This window comes from Castor canadensis, chromosome 3 (assembly GCF_047511655.1).
Source record: "Castor canadensis chromosome 3, mCasCan1.hap1v2, whole genome shotgun sequence".
Classification (NCBI taxonomy): Eukaryota; Metazoa; Chordata; class Mammalia; order Rodentia; family Castoridae; genus Castor; species Castor canadensis.
In genome coordinates this window covers 44,233,824-44,254,580 of record NC_133388.1, presented here as the reverse complement: position 1 = coordinate 44,254,580, position 20,757 = coordinate 44,233,824, and the positions used below count along the sequence as shown (strand labels likewise).

General features: G+C 39.6%; 1 protein-coding gene across 1 annotated transcript in view; it reads left to right on the top strand.

Annotated features, from left to right (window-relative positions):
- Prkch (protein kinase C eta) overlaps positions 1-20,757 on the top strand; it is a 203,073-nt gene that overhangs the window by 54,426 nt on the left and 127,890 nt on the right. Inside the window, exon 2 of the mRNA XM_074067844.1 lies at positions 4,462-4,525. Coding sequence (XP_073923945.1) covers positions 4,462-4,525 — 64 coding nt within the window. The remainder of the gene's footprint in view (positions 1-4,461; positions 4,526-20,757) is intronic.

Here is a 20,757-nt window from a genome sequence, read left to right as displayed (position 1 = left end):
GTGCAGCCATTATTGAAAACACCATGAAGGTTCCTCAAAAAACTAGAAACAGAACTATCATGTGGTCAGCAATCTCACTACTGGGTATATATCCACAAGAAATCAGTACGTCAAAGAGACATCCCACTCCCACCTGTATTACAGCACTGTTCACAGTAGTCAAGATGTGGAGTCAATGTTGGTATCTTTTAGTGCATAAGTGAAAAAAGAAAATGCATACATACACAATGGACTATTGAATATTATTCAGCCACAAATCATTTGTCATTTACAGCAACATGGATGGAACTGGAAGACATTATGATAAGTGAAATATGTCAAGACGCAGAAAGAAAAATACTGCATGTTCTCTTTACATGTGAAAGTTGATCTCAAGAAGCAGAGGATAAAATCAAGGTTGTCAGAGCCTAGAAAGAGGGTGAGGTTAAGGTGGTGGGAGGATGGTTCACAGATCCAGGGGTGAAATTAGATAGGAGAAAAAATTTCTCATGCTCTATAGGATAACTATGGTTGGCAACAATTAATTGAATATTTCAAAATAGCTAGCAAGGTGGAGTTTGAATGTGCCCAGCATAAAGAAATGGTATGTCTGAGATGGTAGGTGTGCCAGGTGCCTTGATATGATGATTACACATTGTAACATGTATTGAAATGTCAGTGTATATCATGAATATGTCCAATTGCTATTTGTCAACTTAAAATATATTATTAAAGATAACACACACAAAATTAAACATAGAATTACCGTATAACTCACAACAAAAAAGAAATTGAGAATATTTTAATCTTTAAAAGGAACCTCATTAAGCAGTTAATTCCCATTCTCCTTTTAGCCTGAAGCTATTGCTAATCTACTTTCTGTCATTATAGATTTGCATAACCTAAATATTCTATATAAATGGAATTGTACAGTATGTTGTCTTTTGTGACTGTCACTTTCTGTCTCTCTCTCTCTCTCTGTCTCCCTACTTCCCTCTCCCTTTCTCCCTCTACCCACTTCTCATTCTCACTCTCACTCTCTCATTTACTTTCTCTTTTCTTTCTTTGGTGGTACTGGGGTTTTAAACTCAGGGTCTCATGCTTGCTAGGCAAGTGCTCTACCACTTGAGCTCACACCCTCAAAAGCCGCTTTTGCTATAGTTGTTTTTCAGATGGGACTTCATGCTTTTGCCCAGACCAGCCTCAGATCACTATCCCCCTACCTCTGCCTCCCATGTGGCTAGGATTGCAGACATACACTACCATGCCTAATTTGTTCTTTGAGGTAGGACCTCACTAACTTCTTTTTCTTCACAGAAAAAAAAGATGGGCTTTAAAATTGTCGGTCTGCATCTTCTAATGGAAACAAAAGAGAACTGAAGAGCCAGCAAGATGCAGAGGCAGAGAGAGCCTGAGGAAGAGAAGAATGAGAGGAGATCCAGGATTCCTAGTTGGATGTATTTGAATTTTATGCTCAAACTTGAAATAGGAACTACTGAGGGAAAGGAGTTATAATTACTTTGATAGCCAGATCTAAGGAATGTGTCAGTTCCACACCAGTCTTCTGGCTGGTGAACTCAGTGCTTTCACTGGCTAGGCATAGGTCACATATCCACTCTGGAGCAGAAATAGAATCCTAGCTGAAGCATTTGGACTCCAAGTGAGGGAGAGGTTGCTCTCTCATTAAATTCAAGTCTGTTCCCAGAGCTAGAATGGATGTTCTAGCTAGAGAGATAGTGTCCACCAGAACTTTGTAGGACAGAACTGGGATCAGCGAGGGAAAATTATTGGTCCCACTGCATTACTACTCACAGAGAAAGAGCTTTCTCTGGAGTACCGGAATGAAACAGGCCAGCGGTTGATCCAAATAATCACTGTGAATAAATGCCAACAGCCTGTCAGCACCCTATGGATGGAGCACATAAGCTCGAAAGCCATGTTTCTCTGTGACGTAGTAAGGAGAACATCTCCGCGTTAAGATCCAGCACACTTACCCACATACGCCAAACTGCAAACACAAGTTTCACGAAATAATGCTTTTCCTAAGTACTTGACATTTTCTGTTCTACTGTTTACTTAAAAATCCCTGTTGTGTGCATCTACTAAATTGTTTGCTTGTCCCTCTAATGGGTCTCAACCTGCAGTCTGTGAAACTGTGTTCTAAAGCCCCCTCCCCCACCATCTTAGTACATCTGCCTCAGATGGACCGGGCTTGAAGATGACGTGTGAACCTGGTCTGTCCACCACGATGGTAGCACGGGTCAAAAATGAGAGGCAAACCTGTTCTGTTCTCTGTGTGAGAGCTCCTGATTCTTGGAGGTGGAACCTTCCACTGTCTGTCAGAGCAGCTCCTGATCCACTGGGGTAAAGTGACCGTCTTTGTGGGCCCTCTAGGCAGTGTTGGAGGGAGTTGATGGGTACAGAATGGCAGAGGCGGCCCAGTAGTCTGTCTGTCTGCAGGCTGGCAGTGGTTGCTCCTGTGCTAGCAACAGTTTATGTTGAGGTTGAGTGTGTGAGTGAGTGAGTAAGAGTGTGTGAGTGTGTGTGTGTGTGTGTGTGTGTGTGTGTGTGTTCTTTCTCTGCCAGGCCTTTATGTTGAAGATGAGGGAGTGGCTTTTAAAAATAACATATTTTTGACTTGAAGCAAGTCAAGGCAAAGAATGGAGACAATTAGAGACTGACATCCTGTTTAGTCATCTCTCCAGAGAGCTCTATTTTCAGTACTGTTCTATGGAGGTTCACAAGTGGTATCAAGATAATTAAGAGGATATTGTAAGTTAGCATTCCACTGTGATACAAGCAGTTGGTGTGAATATGGAGGTCATTTACAATATGGTGACCTCACTGGGAACAGATTTCATACAGAGAAAGGTAGAGTGGAAAAAACAGGCTGTCACGGTATATAGGTAAAGCTTTCTGAGCCTGCACAAGACAGTCATCTCTTATTTTTTAAAGTATATAATTGGGGTGTGGTGTTAGAATGAAAAATATGTTGTCTACCAGGCCATACCACCCTGACCTTGCCCATTCTCATCTGATCTTGGAAGCTGAGCAGGGTTGGACCTGGTTGGTACTCGGATGGGAGAATAAAAAAAGATATGGTGGTAACCTAGGTTAAGGTCAATGCATTTGAGGGTGGGGGCTTCATTTATCTATAGGCATCATAAAAGCAAAAAGTAGTACTGTTGGAGTTCTTCAAGGTCAGAAATGCTACACAGTGGTCCTAGACTCCGGAGGAGCACAGGGAGGCTCGGGGTGCCAAAGAACTCTTGCCTGGTCCTGCGCCAGCTGTGCAGTTAGCCTAGAGCCTATGGCCTACGGGAGGTGCTTTCTACTGTACCAGTTATTTTAAATTTACTATTCTGCCCCAAATGGCCATCCATGCCTACGCTCAGTTTCCCTTGACTTTCCTGTCTTAGAGGAGAAGACAAGAACAGAAGTGTCATAAGCTAAATCTGACAAGATTTGTTTTAGGATCTTTTTAAATGTTTGTTTTTGTGCCCCTAAGTGCTTCATACTGTAGGGGTTTGATGTATGTGTAGATGGTGAGGTTAGCATCTAGCAGGAAGAGGACAGAGCCTGCTGGCTTGGGCTCACAGGGATCAGAGCAGATATGCAGGGCATTCTTCCATCATAGGTGTCCTGCTGTGTGAGGGTCTTTGGAGAACTGGAATGTGCACAGAGGATGACACCATGGGAGAAGACATCATGCCGTCTGCTTGCAGAATGCATGTCTTCCTGTCTCAGCCAATCAATAACTTCAAGGGATGCTGATATTCCCAGGAACAATCAAGAGTAATGAGCATGCCAGGTGTGGTGGCATACCTGTAAACCCAGAACTCAGAGGACTGTGGCAGGAGAATCATGAGTTTAAGGACACATAGTGAGACCCTGCCTTAAACAAAATTTAAAAAACCCTAAGCAACAACAACAGCTAAAAAGTAGTGAATGAATGCAAAGCTCCCAAACTTCCTTCCTTGGTGCTGTCTTAAGATTGACTAGACCTGGATGGAAACATAGAGTCTTTGTACTTTTTGCTCCATAAAACTAAAGGTTTGCAATTGTCTGTGCCAAGGTTTTTTTTTTATTATTATTACGTTGGAAGTTGACTTTGTTTCTCTATTTCGTATACTTGCCCTGTGGTTTGATAAAATGCTGCTCTTATGGAGGTGTGAATGAGACAGACACACATGTCTCAGAAGCAATCCCAAGTAGTTGAGTGCTTCTGTGTATCCTGGAGAACCAAGAAGGAAAGACAAGGATGCTCTGAAAAACTGTAGGTTTTTTTAGATTTATGGTTCAGCCTTTACAATTTTGTGAGCTCTCCCTTGGTTCCTTGCCCATCTACTGTTTCATAAAAGATTTAGATTTGATTTATGGCTCTAATTCATATGTTAAGACCTCTTTGTAAAGAATTATTTAAGACCCACAAAAAATATTTTAATATTAAAATATATCATATGATTTTTTTTCTCTTTTTAGGTGGATCTGGAGCCAGAGGGGAAAGTATTTGTGGTAATAACCCTAACAGGGAGTTTCACTGAAGGTAAGGATGAATTTAAAGTGGTTTGTAGAATGAGTAATCTCAGTTCACACTCAGTAGGAATGTCTAGCATGGAAATTTGAAAAGATACTTAAAAGTCACTGTCTTCAGTTGGGTTGGCTGGATTTTATTGTCCAGTGGTCTGTTGTTCAGATTGTCAGGTTGAACACACCTGGTATACCTGGCAATCATGTGTTTTGGTTAGCATACTCTCTGAGTTTTTGTTTTTATTCTGCCTGAATTGTTTTGAGTCATGACTGTTAGACTCTGCTTTAGGTTTTTGGTTTTGTGCCAGCCCTTTAGTTTGTTTCTGAATGTCTAAGAAAGAAAAACTGGGGATTGTTTTCTCTTCTTCATAATCTCAATTTTATTTGTATCCTTTAAGGGAGTCTGTACCTCATTCACTGCTTACCAAATCCTCCCCTCCTTTTAATTGAGGTAAAATTTTATGTGGTGAAGTCAGAGATCACAAGTGAATAATTTGAATTTCAGCAAATGTATACAACCAGGTACCCAGCTCTGCAATCCAAGATATAGAGAATGCTTCCGTCATTGTGAAGGACGCCCTGTGCCCTTGCTCAGTCAGGCCTGCTTCTCAAGGGAACCAGTGTACACTTCCTTGCACACAAAGTAGTCTTGCCTATTCTAGAAGTTCATACAAATGGAGTCGCTCAGTAATTCTCTTTGGTGTCTGGTTTCTTTTGCTTGGGATCATTTCTGTGAAACTCATTCATACCGTTGTGTATATCAGTATTTTATTTTTATTTTGAGTAATATTCCATCATATAAGTGTTTATTTTGTCTCCTGGGTGAACTTTTTGGGGGCTTTTTTGTTGTTGTCTATTTCCAATAATGCTACCAAAAACGTTCTTAGAAATGATTTTTTTGCAAACATACACTTTCATTTCTCTTGTGTAGATACCTAGGAATGGAACTGCTAGGTGTTGGCATTGGTACAGATTTTTAACTTTGCAAGAAACTCACAAATGGTTTTCTTACTACACTCCCAGCAGTACTTTATGAGAGTTCCAGTTGCTCCATCTTCTCACTAACCCTTGCTATGGTCATTCTTTTTAATTTTGGACATTCTAGTAGAGATGAAGTAGCATTTTGTGATGTTAATTTGCATTTTGCTGACGTCGGCACTCTCTCATGTGCTGGTTGGCCATTTATAGTATATTAATAAGTGCTAATTCAAGTCTTTTGCCATTTTCTAAAGGTTAAGGTTGTCCTTTTATTATTGATTTATGGGACTTCCTTATGTTTTCAGACCTAAGTCCCTTGTGAGAAATATGTAGATGAGTCCTGTCTTCCAGTCCATGACTTGCCTTTTCATTTCTTTAGTGGTGTCTTTGAGCAGAAATTTTCAATTTTCATGAACTCAGTTATCAATCTCTTCTTTTATAGTTTGTACATTTTGTGTCCTCTCTATGAAGTCTGTCACTGAGCCTTTTGGAAGCTTATAGCTTTAACTTTTATGTTTAGGTCTTCATGCCCTCTTAATATTTGTATGAGATGCAGCAGAGGAGTTATTTTTTTTTTTCCTCTACATCAATCCAGTTGTTGAAGCACCATTTGTTGAGAAGGCTTCTTTTTTCCCCATTGAACCACACTGGAGTCTTTGTTGGAAAGCATTTGACCATATATGTGGGTCTGTTTGTGGATGATCTATTTTGTTATGTTGATCTATTTCTCCATCCTTCTGCCAATACCACACTGTCTTCCTTACTATTACTTTATGGCAAGCCCTAAGGTTTAATAGTATGAATCCTCTACCTTTATTCTACTTTCAGGTTATTGGCTATCCTCACCCTATTTTGAATTTTGATGTCAGTATAGAGTGTATATATACATATACATGTGTGTGTGTGTATATATATATATATATTATTCAAAATATATATATATAATTCAAAAGCTTGCTTGATTTTGAATTTGAAATAGTGTTGAATCTGTAGATTATTTTGAGGACAATTAATGATTGTAAGCATCTTCAAGTCCATAAACAAGCCAATACAACTGTGGCTTCCCGTGCAGCCTGAGGAATAGTCTGGGGACAAGCTCTGTAAATATGCATCTCACCCAATGCTGGTCCCTTCTATCAAGTGTCAAATTCCCCTTACTTTGTGCTTTTTTGTTGTTGTTGTTGTTGTTGTTGTTGTTCTGAAGTATTTCAAGTAGTTTTTAAAAATATTTTCCCAGAGATTTTGATGATTTGGTGAGAAGATTGAGTATTATAAACCACTCCACATTACTAACATCCAATGAAGATTTATTAAGCAGGTGGCTTAATTATTTGCATTTTGGTGTTGGCATTTTGCAAATTGGTGATGCTGTCTTTGAGAAATAGTTTTTTTCTGTTCCTCTCAGTCAATTGTTCTCATTCACGTGGGACATTGTTTTAATGTTAAAGTTTTTCAGTGCTGAAAAACTGATTGTCTCAATCAGTTAAGTGTTGCCTTTTTGTATCATAATGAAACCAGCAGAAACTGGACACTTGACATACAAAACTGTCAGGGTTACAGTTTGGGAGTCATTTGCTGGCCCTCTGTTCTTTTTGTTTTGCTTGGTATCTTGGACATACAGAATTTGTGAGCAAATGAGTCTGCTCCTAGCTCAGTCAAATAAAATTAATGTGTTGTTGCAGAGTATTGTGGACAGACTCTCTCACATGGAACATGGGTCATAGTTGTAGAAGGAAATCCAGCATTGAGAAAGCAGGCCAGAATGAAGAGTGGGTGAGATTCTGATGTGCCAAGTCACCTTTCTGCACTACGTTATGAGGGGCTAGTGACATAAGGCCATACATGGCACACTTGGTTTGTTGTGCTGCAGTCACTGTGTGACATTTTGTAATGGCTATCTCTGCTCTTTAGGACTGAGAGCTATTAAGAATGTATCTTTCTTAAATGTGTGGACATTGGAATACACCCAGATGTTCTCATTGTATTTATTTCTTAGTTTTAGTAAGAAGGAAGAATTGGCAGATCATTTGGGAGTTGAGTTCTTAGTAGGTAACTCTAGTTATATTCCTTTCAGAGCCACCCCTGTGCAATGGGCTGAGTAGTTCCACCTCCCCTTCTCTCTCTTTCTCTCTCTCTAGCTCCCTCCTTTCCTTCTTCACTCCCTCCCTCCCTCCAATAGCAAACTCCTCTATCCAATAATAGTTGCTGAAAAGGAAGATAATGAGTTCATGAACTAATTCATACTGCAATAGTGATTGCTCTCTTAGTATTCTACCCCTCTTAGGTGTGCTTGATATTTTAAGACACCAGAACTGTTTTAGTCAAGAGAAATAGACATTAATGTTGACATTTCAGGACCCATGGGATGTATGTGTGGCATATATATTATGAACCCCAGGTCTGTTCTGTTTCTGTGGGAACTTTATCTTTTCAATTTAGATCCTGGGCTGGGGCTCAGCTTGAACTTGCATGTGGCTTTTACCTCAGAGCACAGCTCCCTTGTCAAATGCAGAGGACATGATGACTGCCTCTCTTTCTCTCTTTCTCTCTCTCTCTCCTTCTGTCTTTCTCTCTCCCCTCTCCCCTCCTTTATTTCTGTCTCTGTGTCTCTTATACAAAGAGAACTGAAGCCCACCCTCAATGTATCCCTAGGCCTCTGAGCATGTCCCTGGCTTGGCCTTGCTCCTGGTAGTCATTTTAGATTTTCTGTAGCTATAATGTGACACCAGTAGTATGAAGGACTGTGATGGGAGGTGCAGCATGGGACTCAGGAGGGCCTGCCCACTTATCGGCTCTGAAAGCACCACTATTAAAAGTGCTATCTTTCATTCTCAAAAGGGTGCCAGATTAGATGGTAAATGGTGTGGTCATACGACTTCTAGGCTACTAGAAGTAATGGAGTGCCAAGGAAGCGGTTTCAAGCAGAGAGGAATAAGATCAGATTTCTTATCAGTCGTTCAAAGGTGGGAGAGAGGATGTCAGACCATAAGAGAAGACAGGAGAGCAGAGAGCCCTGGGACACTCTGAAGCTGTCTGCGGGAATTACTATTAGGGCCTGGGCTGAGCTGGAAGGCGAGGGGATAGAGAAAAGTGGGTAGCTTTGAGAGATGGATGATAGTAAAATTGACAGGAATCGGCAATCTGCTGGATGTCAGGGATGGAGAAGGAGCCAGAAGAGGTGCTCAGATAGTGTAATGGCTCATTTACCAAGGAGAAAATCTCCCTGAAGGGTGGGAGATGATGGTGTAGCTTAGGAAAAGCAGAATTTGGAGAGCTTGTGGGAAATCCAAGTGGAGATGTCTTGGGGAATTGAAAATGCAAGCTTGGAGTTTGGTCAGATGTCTGGGCCTGGGCCTGAACACTAGGTGCCAGGTGGAACTCAGGCACATGGATGAAGGGGACCAGTGAGGAGAGTTAGAGAATGAGGCCTGACCTGCAGTATAACTCTGTGGAACACTAACATTCAAAGACTTTTGCTCATAGATTGTAGTGTGTCAAACCACCTCAAACTATGTTGAAGATTTACTTAATGAATGCCTATTTTGCTAATGTGTTCATTACTTAAGCAATAATATTGAGTGCTTACTGCATGCCAGTGGATGTTTTCCCAGATTGTTATAACATCTTCCAAATTGGCATGAGATGGATAATGAAGATTGAAGAAAGAATAGAATATAAAAAACTTTGAAAAGCACTGTGTGCATTGGTGATAGCAGTAGTTTCCCCAACGTTTGATGAGTCCATATGCTTTGTTCATACTTAATGCTGGGGTAAGAGGAACAGATGCTCAGAAACATACACTGAAGGCTCTTCATCAAACCAAACTAGATCCACTGAAGGCTGTTCATCAAACCAAACTAGATCCACTGAAGGCTCTTCATCAAACCAAACTAGATCCAATGCCAAGTGTGGTGGCATGTGCCTCTAATCCCAGCAACTTGGGGGGCGGAGGTAGGAGAATTGAGGTCTAAGGCCAGCCCGGGCAAAAGCACAGGACCCTATCTGAAAAACAAACTAAAATGCACAGAGGACTGGTAGAGCACTTACCTAGCAAATGTGAGGCCCTGAGTTCAGAAAAACCAGTCATTATCACTTTATAGAAGTGTCTTGCAGAGCTGAAGTCTGGAGCAGAAACCCCTCATGACTTCATCGTGAGAAAGGTGCTATTGCTCTGATCAGATGCAGAGTTCCCCTAAGTGCTGGGGCAGAAGTAGATGCAATTGAATGATGTATTATTTTTGAAAAAGCTGTCTAATGTCAATCTTTATTCCTTCCTGACTAATAAGTCTTTCTGGAGCTAACAACAGTATCTACAAACTAAGCAAACTGAAATTTATGATAGCAATGAAAGAGACCCTATTTTTAATGCAGCCTTTAAATGCTGCCATTATGGCTGTGGCTGTGATTGTCACTGTGTTGAATTAGTTTTCACTTGGAAGAGGAGAGTGGCAAAAAAAGAAAAAAAAGTTAAAGGCAGCTGATGAAAATGCATCAAACTAAATTCATAACTTCTGTGATTGGAAAAGAAACAACAGAGAAATTGAAGTATGATATTCCTTCATTTGAGAATAGGTCAGAAAGATGTTGCTGGATTGTGCTGTTAAGAAATAGTTGTAAGATTTTAAGATGTGGGGAGAAGGTACTTTGCACAAGTGAAATTTGTCTTCTCTTAGGGTAACACACGCTTACATAGTTGGCCCACAAAGTGAAAACCAGGTATGATGTGCCTGCAAAAAGGAACACACCACATCATTGGTAAACAGAAACTCAAGCTTGAGTCTGGTCGGGGTTCCCAATCCAGTCATGAGATAAAAGTAAATACGGGATACAGAAGAGCATTCTTAATGACACCTTGCAGTGTCATCAGCAAAATCCAAACTGTGGGAACATTTTACAGGAAGAGAGACTAGGCTTCTTGGGCCACAAATTTGAAGAAGAAAGAAAAGAAAAAGAGCCAAAAAAAAAAAAAACAAAAGAGAGAGGCTTTAACTATTTTTGATGTGTGGACCATGCTTTTTCCAATTCAAACACAAACTGTAAAAGAAACAGTAATGTCCAGGGAACAAGAAATGGGAGAAGTGATTGGATGTGTGATAATTACAGGGAACTGTGAGCATTATGTAGGTGTGATTGTGGTATTGTGGTTGTTTAAAACAAAAAGAGCATCAATGAGAAATACATTTTGAAATATTTTTTAGTGAAATGATATGTCATCTGGGGTTTATTTTGGAATAATCCAGAGGCAGGCAGAAGAAATGGATGTAGATGAAACCAGGTTAGCCATGAATCAGTTATCGAGGCTGCAGAACAATTATATGTTGCATATGTGTCTGTTATACCATCCTGTCTAACTTTGCATATGTTTTTCATTAATAATAAAGTCAAATAAAATGACCAATTTTAAGATCTAGTTCTTAAACATGAGCTAGAATCTGGGTTGCCTGTATGACATCAAAATGATGCTGTAAGTTTGAACGCATGTCACTTTTCCTCCTTTATAAATTAAGACTGGATGAGGGGGCTTGGGGGCGCTATTTTATCCTTAATTCTCAATTTTTATGTCTTATGAAAAGGTAAGTTAAAAGTTCTAAATGTCTAAAGCACTTCAGAAAGTTTTTTTTTAATGCTAAATAAATACTAAGCTGTGAGTCAAAATCTGCAGGTAGGAAGGGGTGAGTAAGGTGATTCCTTTCATTCCATCATGAAGTTCTCAACCATAACGAGTGACAGGTAGATCTCCTACTAGCAATTACATAACATTCTGCAGCTGCAAAGCTTCGCGTTAACATGGTTTCTTAAGCTAATCAAGTAAAGCAAAAGAATTAATAATAGAAGTGTCTTTATAAAGATAGTAAGACAAGGGTCCTAAAGGACATGATTCTTCCCTGGCACTAGCAAAGCAAAGATATTCTGTCCTGTGCCAGTTCTAGGAGGAAAATACCCCCCCTTACAGAATAAACAAAAACAAAACTCACAAAGCACTTGTTTATAATTTGTGGATTCCAAACTTGTTTAGAAAAAAAAAAAAGGTCTTTTGCTTTTGCTGAAACCTTGAGTTGCCCTTCTCTTAGACTGTTATTGCTTTACTTGGAACTGATGTGCATTTCTCTGGGGACAGTGCAGAAAGGCACTTGAGTTTTTGGTTGCTCCTTATTGTCTCTGGAAGGCAGTGCATTATGGTGCAGAATAAGATTCTGATCTTTGGCTTTCTGTGCCCTTGGCTCTGTTGGTAGCTCACATTTCCTGTGTCAAACCGCTGGTTTGTAATAATGATGTTCTCTGCTAAGTCACTGTGGCCACATGGACCAAGGAGGTGTATGAAGTGTGTGTTACTGCTTCTAAGCTGCAACCCACAGTTGCACACTTCTAATACCTGTCATTTTAAAAGGAAAAATAGCTGTCTCTGCTGCTACTGGATTTGTAGCATTCTTTTTTCATGTTTCATGTTTAAAGCTAAAAACTTAGCTTTAAAATGGTATGCCTTTGGTATGTTAACCTGAAGATTCTCGAGAGGCTACTTGAGTGTTTTTGCTGGTCCGAGTAGTCCTTGTGGCTACCATTGGAAATGACTGCCAAGTTGGAGACAGGGTAGAAGAGAAAGAGGAATTGAGGGAATGGGAAAAGGAGACGAATTAGAAAAGAAATGATATTTTTAAAGAATTGAGACTAATTTTCCCTCGTCACAGTTTGCTTGCTCCTCTTTGCCATCATCCAGCTCATCTCCTGAACACCTTCTGAGGACCGGACACTGTGCGATGCTTGTTCTTTGACAGCCCTTGTTTTATTTTCTTTCTGATAGTTCCTTTCTGTGAATCTCTTTGTGTCCTGCCATCTCATACATTATTTAATTTACTCCCCACAACACACTTCTGAGGCTGGTGTCATTCTCAGTATGCAAATGGCGAGTCAGGCCAGAGTTACTGATGTGCTGTGGTGCAGTGGAGAGTAAGTGCCAGAGCATAGGGTAGCTCAGATCACAGTATGAGGTCCAAGATCTTTCCAAGCTGACCACAATCTGGAGAAGTGTCTTAGTCCACTTTATACGGCTGTAGCAGAATAGCACAGATCAGGTCATTTATAATGAGCAGAAAATGTATTTGCCTCATGGTTCTGGAGGCTGGGAAGCCTAAGATCAAAGGGTTGCATGTGGTATGTCCCTTCCTGCTACATGATAATATGGCATCATTAAAATGAGGGAGTGAGAGAGGGCAATAGGGGGCTTAACTCATTTGTAACAAACCCACTCCTGTGATAATGATACTCTCTTCATCAGGACAGAGTCCTCATAACCTAAACGCCTCCCATTAAGCCCCATCTTGCATTGGGGATTAGGTCCAATACATGAGCTTTGGGGTGCACATCAACACTCAGCAGGGGCATTATGATATTTATTTCCTCTTATTCTACGTTGGAGGAAAAATGTCCTCAGTGATGGTATAACCCACTCTCCACAGTCTTGTCTTCTTTCGGGATGATGGTTTTTTGTTGTTGTTGTTGTTGTTTTTTTAATAAGAATTCCCTTTGTTTCCTTCTCCTCAAACCTGAAGACCAATATTCATCAGTCTTTTCAAATTTCAGGCTTGTGGCAAGAGCCTGAGTTTGTGGCAGATCGAGTTTAAGAGACATGCAAGTTTTATTATCAGGAAGTAGGTTCCCTTGCTGGAAATCTAATCTAGAACTCAGAAGAAAATAAATGAATCCAGCTGGCTCTATTTAGTTTATACCTCAGTTATAACTCACTGGCTTCACTCTACCTACTTCTCTTACTTTCATTATTGACAAAAGCTAGGTAGTAGTTTTGTTGAGAATTTTTGAAATTGGTTTTCAAAGTGTAAGCCTTCAGACTTCTGAGAGTTCCAGAGACATTTTCAAGAGGTCTGCAGTTCAGTCTCTTGAGATGTTATTTGCCCCTTTAACTGTATTGACGTTTATTCCAACAATGCAAAAGAATGGTGGGTAAAACTTCAGGTACCTCAGCCTGAGTCGGACCTCAAACTGTACAGTTATCAGTATATTCTTCATTGCCAACAATTGCAGGAAGACAAAAAGCTAGTCTCACTTAATGCTTTTGATGAAGTGGTAACCATTATTATGTTAAGCCCTTGTCTATATATCTTTGTAAAATTATGTGTGACAAAATTAGAAGAATACATTAAGACTCCTGTTGTATACCAAAACACTGTCAGATCTCACGTCACTTGTGTGACTGAATTGTTGCCCAGGCTCACCATTTTGTGCATGGAATACCATTTCTCCTTTGGATGAGTGACATGCAAACGGTAGTTATGACACGGGGGAATTTTTGAAATACGTTCTTAAAAATGAGTGCAGTGAGACTGTTATTTCAAGGAAAACAACTTAAATTTTTGGTACCAATGATCAAATCAAAGCCTTCAAACCATAATTAGAAATTTTATATCTACCATTGTGAGCTTAACAGTTTCCCAATATCTAAAGTGTTTTCTCATGAGTTTGTTGTTGATATTAATTCACAACTGATTTTTTAAAAAATTGTGTAATGAACTATGTCAACTTTTGTAAGATCTGCCTGACTCAGTGAGTACATATTTTCTAAATGACCAATACAAGATGTTACCAAAACCATGCAAGTAAGAGGAACCCATTGAATGGATTTTTGTTTTTTTTAGTACCAGGGGTTGAACTTACAACCTTGTGCTTCAAATAATGTAAGCACATTTTAATGTAAAAGTATGAAAAATTTTGTGTTCCACAATATAGCTATCTTTTAAGAAACTACCACTTGTTGAGTTTTGATGTAGTATCAAATATTGAATATTCATAAATAGCTGAAAGATTATTAAAATATTCCATTTTAGCTACATTTAATGAGACTGGATTTTATGTATATCCTTCAACTAGAACAGCATTGTAGTGGGTGAGCACAGAAGCAGATGGGAGAATGCAGCTGTCTTATTTTTAGGCAGACATTAATGAGATTTGTAAATTGTAAAACAATGGCACCCTTTACATTAATTTTTGTTTTATTTTGGCAAACATAGTTACCTTTCATGAAAATGTTTATGCTAATATTTTGCTAATATATATTGATTTGTTATTGCTGTTTAAAGTAAATGAACACACATTTTTAAATGTTGTCATTTAAATTTCTAATTTGGGGATATTAATAAACTACCTATAACCCAAAACTCTTTGAGTCTGTAACAATTTTTAAGACTGTGAAGGGGTCCTAGGACCAAAAAGTTTGAGAATTTCTAGATTAATTATCCCCCCCCACACACACCCCAAACAACACTTCAGTGACCATGGAGAGAAGGAACTGACAAATATTGTGCATGTTATATTAGGGAGTGATACAATTAGGTGACATAGCAGCAGAAATAAGTAGTTTTTTGAAACTATAATTTTTTTCTAATTATTTTTACTGTGTATTGTTTTTAGCCAGTTGTAGTTATAAGCCTGTTCTCATAAAAATAAGGACAGGAAGTGACACCAAAACAACCCAGAAGTCCCCAGTGGTTTCTGACTTCAGAGATGCCTGTTACAGGTAGCTTCATGCTAAACCGCATTTAATTTAGGCAGAACAAGGCAGTCACAATACTCTGGGCAAGTGGTCAGAGCTGTAAGTACCAAAACCTGAACCTCAAAAATAGCTCAAAGATCCGGAGACTTGCTTCATGTGTCACCTGCTTATTAACTAGATTGCTCCTTTTAAAATAAAGGTTCTTTGTAAAACACAACTAGTTTTTTCAAACTTCATTATTTTTTTTTCATTCCAATTATACTGATGTGGTATTCTCTTAATGGAACTGAGATTTGAGTAAAACAGATGATTTAATTTTTTGATAGAAGAATTAATTGCTCCAGCATTTATTTTAATCTACTTCAATTTTATTTCCACCTACTCCTTACCTTTCAGCTCTTTTTGTTTAAATGAACAAGACTGCCAAAACCAGAAACATTTTCCAGGCCAGTTATATTTAAGTCCCCTTTTTTTGGTTTCCCCCAAAACACCCCATGTCAGTGGGTCAGAGGCAGAAAGACCCATTTTTCCCCTTTTCTCCCTTTTTTTCTCGTGGTGTCTTGAGATTTGTATTCTGGATCTCCAGTCAGTGCTGAACGACCCACTGTATGAATTTGAGACGGGGAGGCATGGTAGGGACAGTGGCCTAGGGTTGCAGACACATTCTTGTGTATATCAGAGATTGCCTTAGACATTTTAAGTGGCAACTTAGTTCTTTCTCACTGTATTTTGGAGCAAATCAGTTGCTACCTGTATGAGTTTACATTTGGTCCAAAATACACTACATTGAGCAACACCTTTAAATGACCATCACTTCAGTCCAGTTGATCAAGATATCTATTTATCCATCCACCCATTTATACACACAGTATTTATGGTGTACAGAATTACACAATGAATGTATATATTCACTCATGTGTGTACCTGTAGTGAATAATGATACCACTTTGTTCTCACAGGATTCAAAATTTGGTGTGTAGGTGAAGACGCAAACAGACAAATTAACATAATATGATGGGTGGTAAGTGATATGGAAAACATAAAGCAGAATATGGGAATGGAGGAGGGGGGTTATGTGTATGCTGTTCTGTTCAAATCAGGTAGTCAGGGAGGGCCCCTCTGAGGAGGTGCCATTCAAGTCAGAGATAGAAGGAAGAGAGGGAGTCTGTGGAGACAGGGAACAGGAAGTATAAAAACGCTAAGAAGAAACATGGCGTGGGAGTTAGAATTGCAGTAAAGAGAAGAATATAACTGAGTTGTGAGGCCTGGGGAGTTGCCTGTCATGGTTGTTGGCACAAAGTCAGCACCCTGTTAACGTCACTTCCTTTTCCAAGGACATACATGAAACTTACTTCCGTTTGGTGCCTCTTGCCATTTGGCTGATTCAGCATGTCTTTTTGCAATTCTTTGGCCTCCAGGCCAAAATGTTATACTCTCCAGAGTATAATATGGTATCCATTTACAATGACTTAATGTACATTGCTTAAATCATGAAAACTTCTCAAGTTCTGTGAATTTCTTCGTGGTTTTTCATTGTTTTAAGCTATGTTAGAGGCCATTACACAGCTTAATAAGCATTCAACGTTCAAATTGACCATCTGGAGGTACATAACAAATCCATAATTAGCTGTGATTCAGTTCTGGTTAAGACTTATTAAGAAACTACTCTTATTTGTTCACCTCACTCTTCTAAAACACAGTCAAAATTTGGGCTGGAGTCTTGCGTTCTTGAACTTGGCGTGGGCCATCTTTTGTTGTAGGGCTTTATGTGTTAGTGACACAGCTTTCTACTGAACATCTGGAGTGGTAAACAGTTTGGAGCTTGGTGTGCCTACACTTAGTATGTACCTTCTTTTGAAAGGTTAGTTCTTATTAAATTTTGATGAAGCTTCCTGTTTCATGTAAATAGAGGTGCTTCCATTATCTGAGTCCTTAGATTTGGGGTTTATCAAGTACTGATCTCTGGAGCATCAGAAAATCTGAAATGGCAAGAAGATCTGTTCTGTAGTATTGGAAGCACTTTTGAATTTTTAAAAATACAGGCCTCAAACAGAATCAGAATCCCTGGGGAAGAGGCCAAGACAACAGATTCCTAATAAGCATCTTGGCTGACTATAATGTTTGACCAAGTTTGGACACCCTCCTGTTGTATCCTAAATCACATCAAATTCAGGTAAGGTGAAGGTGATTGGGAGGTTTGCCAGTTGAAAAATAAATATAGAAAAAATGAATAGGTGAGTGTATTGCCTTGGAATAGTCCTTTGAGAGTCGGCCATAGCCCAAATGCGTTCTTTTAAGAGCCTATAAAAATGCTGTGACAAAAGTTAGGTTATAATTTTCGCATTATTTGGAGAAGAAAAATGAAACTCAGGGGCTAAGGGACCAGCCAATGTCTGCAAACACTCGGTGCTAATGTGGGAACTCAGATCAGCCTTGAAAGTGATCAAATCAGAAGGGAATTCTGGCTCTGCTACCCCTTAGCTGTGACACTGGAGACAAGTTACAGGCACTTCCTTGTTCTTAAGGTAACTGGTCCTGGGAAAAGGCAATTTTAAGTGATTTCAGTTAAAATGAGATTCCAATTTTTTAACAGTATATAGCTTAAAAAAAAAAAGATTGGTACGTTTTTAACAACAATAAAAATAATGAAAGCCCACAACTTTTTTCACCCTGTATTTGTCAGTGTTTAGATTACAATGGCACCTTGGTTCTAATTCTTAGAATCAAGAATGGATCACTAACTCATTGTATACTTCTCTGGCTGATTTGAAAGCATGACAATATCTACTTCATACTGATTTTTCTCAGCACTGTCCCAAGTAGAGTTCTTTTTGCAAAATTATTTGAAGGTGCTATCAGTTTTTTTAATACCCAGGCATGACTCCATCAATGCTGTCCTTTTCTTCATGGGTGAAGGACCCCCATACCCTGGATTTACTTTGTCTGGGCTTTGCTTGATTGGAGCACTTGCCAGTCAGTTTCATGGCATCTAGTATAAACTACAAGATCCTTTTGATCTTGAGCTTATTTTTACTTTGTAGGTGGTATTATGGGATGTGTCTGATTACTTGGGGGAGAACAGCGGCTTTTTCTGTGGTGGACAGGGATAAGGCGGTTTTAAACTTGGAAGCGTTCATCAGTAACTATTTTTATGCTCTGGCCATGTAGTTTGCCTATCTAAATCTCATTATTATAGGAATTTTGGTGAGAATACTCAGATGGTAGGTTCAGGTATCTCTAAAATTATTATTTCCTATAAAAGATGTAATGACTCTAACATAAGTCTTAAGTCCATAGTATCCAAATTCCATTTGGTGGAAGGGAGTGCACATCTGAGTACCTCTTTTTCATCTCATGGTTACTTAGGATCCATTTAGGCAAAGGAACACATAACAATACATGGTGGGGTCCTCTTTGGGTGGGAACCATGCTTATCTTGTTGAGCATTTTCATGAGTGACAATTCATAAGGACTCTGATATCTCCTTCTAGCCTCTCTGCAGGCAGGACATGTGGGGTGTGGAATGGTCCTACTCAAGAGTGTCTGTGACTGTCAGATCTTTTCCACACCTCTTCTTGGGTACTCTTTGAGACCTCTGGCTTCTACATTTTTGATCTTTGCTTCTGTGAATGCTTAAAGGCTGCCCTGAGTCCAATCTTTATGGATACTTCTGTCTAATATGCAGACTGTTAACCGTGTGCTGTCTGTGTCTATTTGGCCATATGTCTCTCTGTAACTAGGGTTTGCCAAATGCCCATGGGCTGAAATCAGCTCACAGACCCATTTTGTTTTGTATACAGTATAGCATAATACTTTCAAAGTTTTCCCACTTGAACTCTTCAGAAAGGATAGAGTTCTGCAGGGCACCCCATCCTATCCTCCTTTGCTGTCTAAATTCCCTCTGACTTCACACTGCCATGCTTCCATCCCCAGCCTCAGTTTTTCACTCCAAATCTTAATGTTTGTTTCAGGTATTTACTGGACAGTATACAATGGCCAAGGAGGGACTGTTCAATATCCTTTGGTGAGAAGGATCACTTCTTTGCTAGAGTCAAGAATGAAAACACTTTATTGCCACTGAATTCCATGAAGGTTCCTTTCTTGCATCACTTAACATCCCATCCTACTCAGCAGCAATCCCACACTTCCAGTCATGGGTAGTACAGTCTCACTGCTCTGGGGAGCACTTGAGGGGAGGGTGGGGAAAGAAACCCCTTCTTGTTTCTTTGTTTGTTTAACACCAGAAGATAAGTCAAGCTTTCAGATAATAAATCTACTTTCAGTGATGCCTACAATTCATGAATGCCCAAGAGTTAATTTCCTGTGTTAGTGTTAACCTTTTATTAATAGAATGCCATAGTCAGAACTCCCCAAGCAATTGCTGTTGGGGAGATGTGGTGTGGGTGGGAGAGGCCATTAGCTTTAGATCAAATGGATGAACTCTCCCATGTGCAATTACTAGCTGATGACCTTGAGCAATGGTTACCTTATGTATAAAACATGTGGATAATGATGTGTACCCCAGGATTGTTAAAAAGGTTCCATGAGATTATGCACACAAGCACACACCCACAAAGAATTGCATTAGGGCCTGGTGCAGCTTATGTACCCACCCACTTTTAAGGAAATCCGTACCCCATTTACTTCTAGGTACTTGGTGGTGAGTCATCTAAAAGGCACTGGAAAAAAAAATGTGATTACATAAGTCCTGTTTCTCAGCCATTGTTTCAAATTCTGGGCAGCAACTGAATGTCACAGGATATATGTCTTTGTGGAGTGGGGAGGGTGAGGGGACGATTCACTCTGTGAGAAGAGCGCGCTCTGCTTTGCTAGTTTCCTGCCTGCTGGAAACTCAGGGAACATATGCTGCCCCTGTTTCTAAATCCACCCTCCAGACCCAATGATGCACCTTTTCCTAAGGCACTGCTTAAGAGTTCATCTAATGTCTAGATTGATGTTGCGCATGCTGCCTTGTGAGGACTGATTTGCCACGGGTGATTGTGTGTGATGGTGGTGGGTGAGTGTGTGTGTGGTGTGTGTGTGTGTGTGTGAGACAGCCCTATTTGTAGGTATGCCTGTTGCTCTGGGAACTCCAGAGGAGTGTTGGTAGGATAGCAGCACAGGGATAAGGGATTCAGAGAGCTGTAGGCACAGGGTTCTCTGTGGTATCTTCTTTTAGCACAGATAAAGAAGTGCCTGCCTCCTTCCTGTAGCTCTTTTAACATGAATAAGTTAAGGTTTATAACACATTTCTAGGTCCCAGGAACAAAACTTTTTTAAAGATCAAATTGTGTATGCTCCTTGCTATTAATTTCTTATCTCTCAAGGATTGACTATTTAGTGCCAAGGCCAGCACCCTACTTTGTCACCAGCATTGGCACCTGTCTCCTGCCTTTTCCCCTGTCCCAGAATCTTTTTAGGTTTGGTCACTAGCCTGATGATCTGACCAAGAGCTTTCTGCTCATCAGGCTAACCACTCACTTTGTTATTTATTCACAAATAAATGGAGTTGGTTCACACCATTGGATATTTTCATGGCTTTTGATACTTTCCCAAACATTTGCTTCATTTATTAAATTAGTTCTCATTTATCAGTTAAATTATGCATTAACTTTTGTGGTTTTAATTTTACAGGCTTAGTTGTCTTTGAATTACCAGATAGCATCTCTTGCTTAAGTCCACAAGCTGGTTTTGTTTGCTTGCTGGCTTTTTTTTTTTTAGAGCTTAGTCACCACCCAGGTCCTTCTTAACTTAAAGGTGGTGCTATG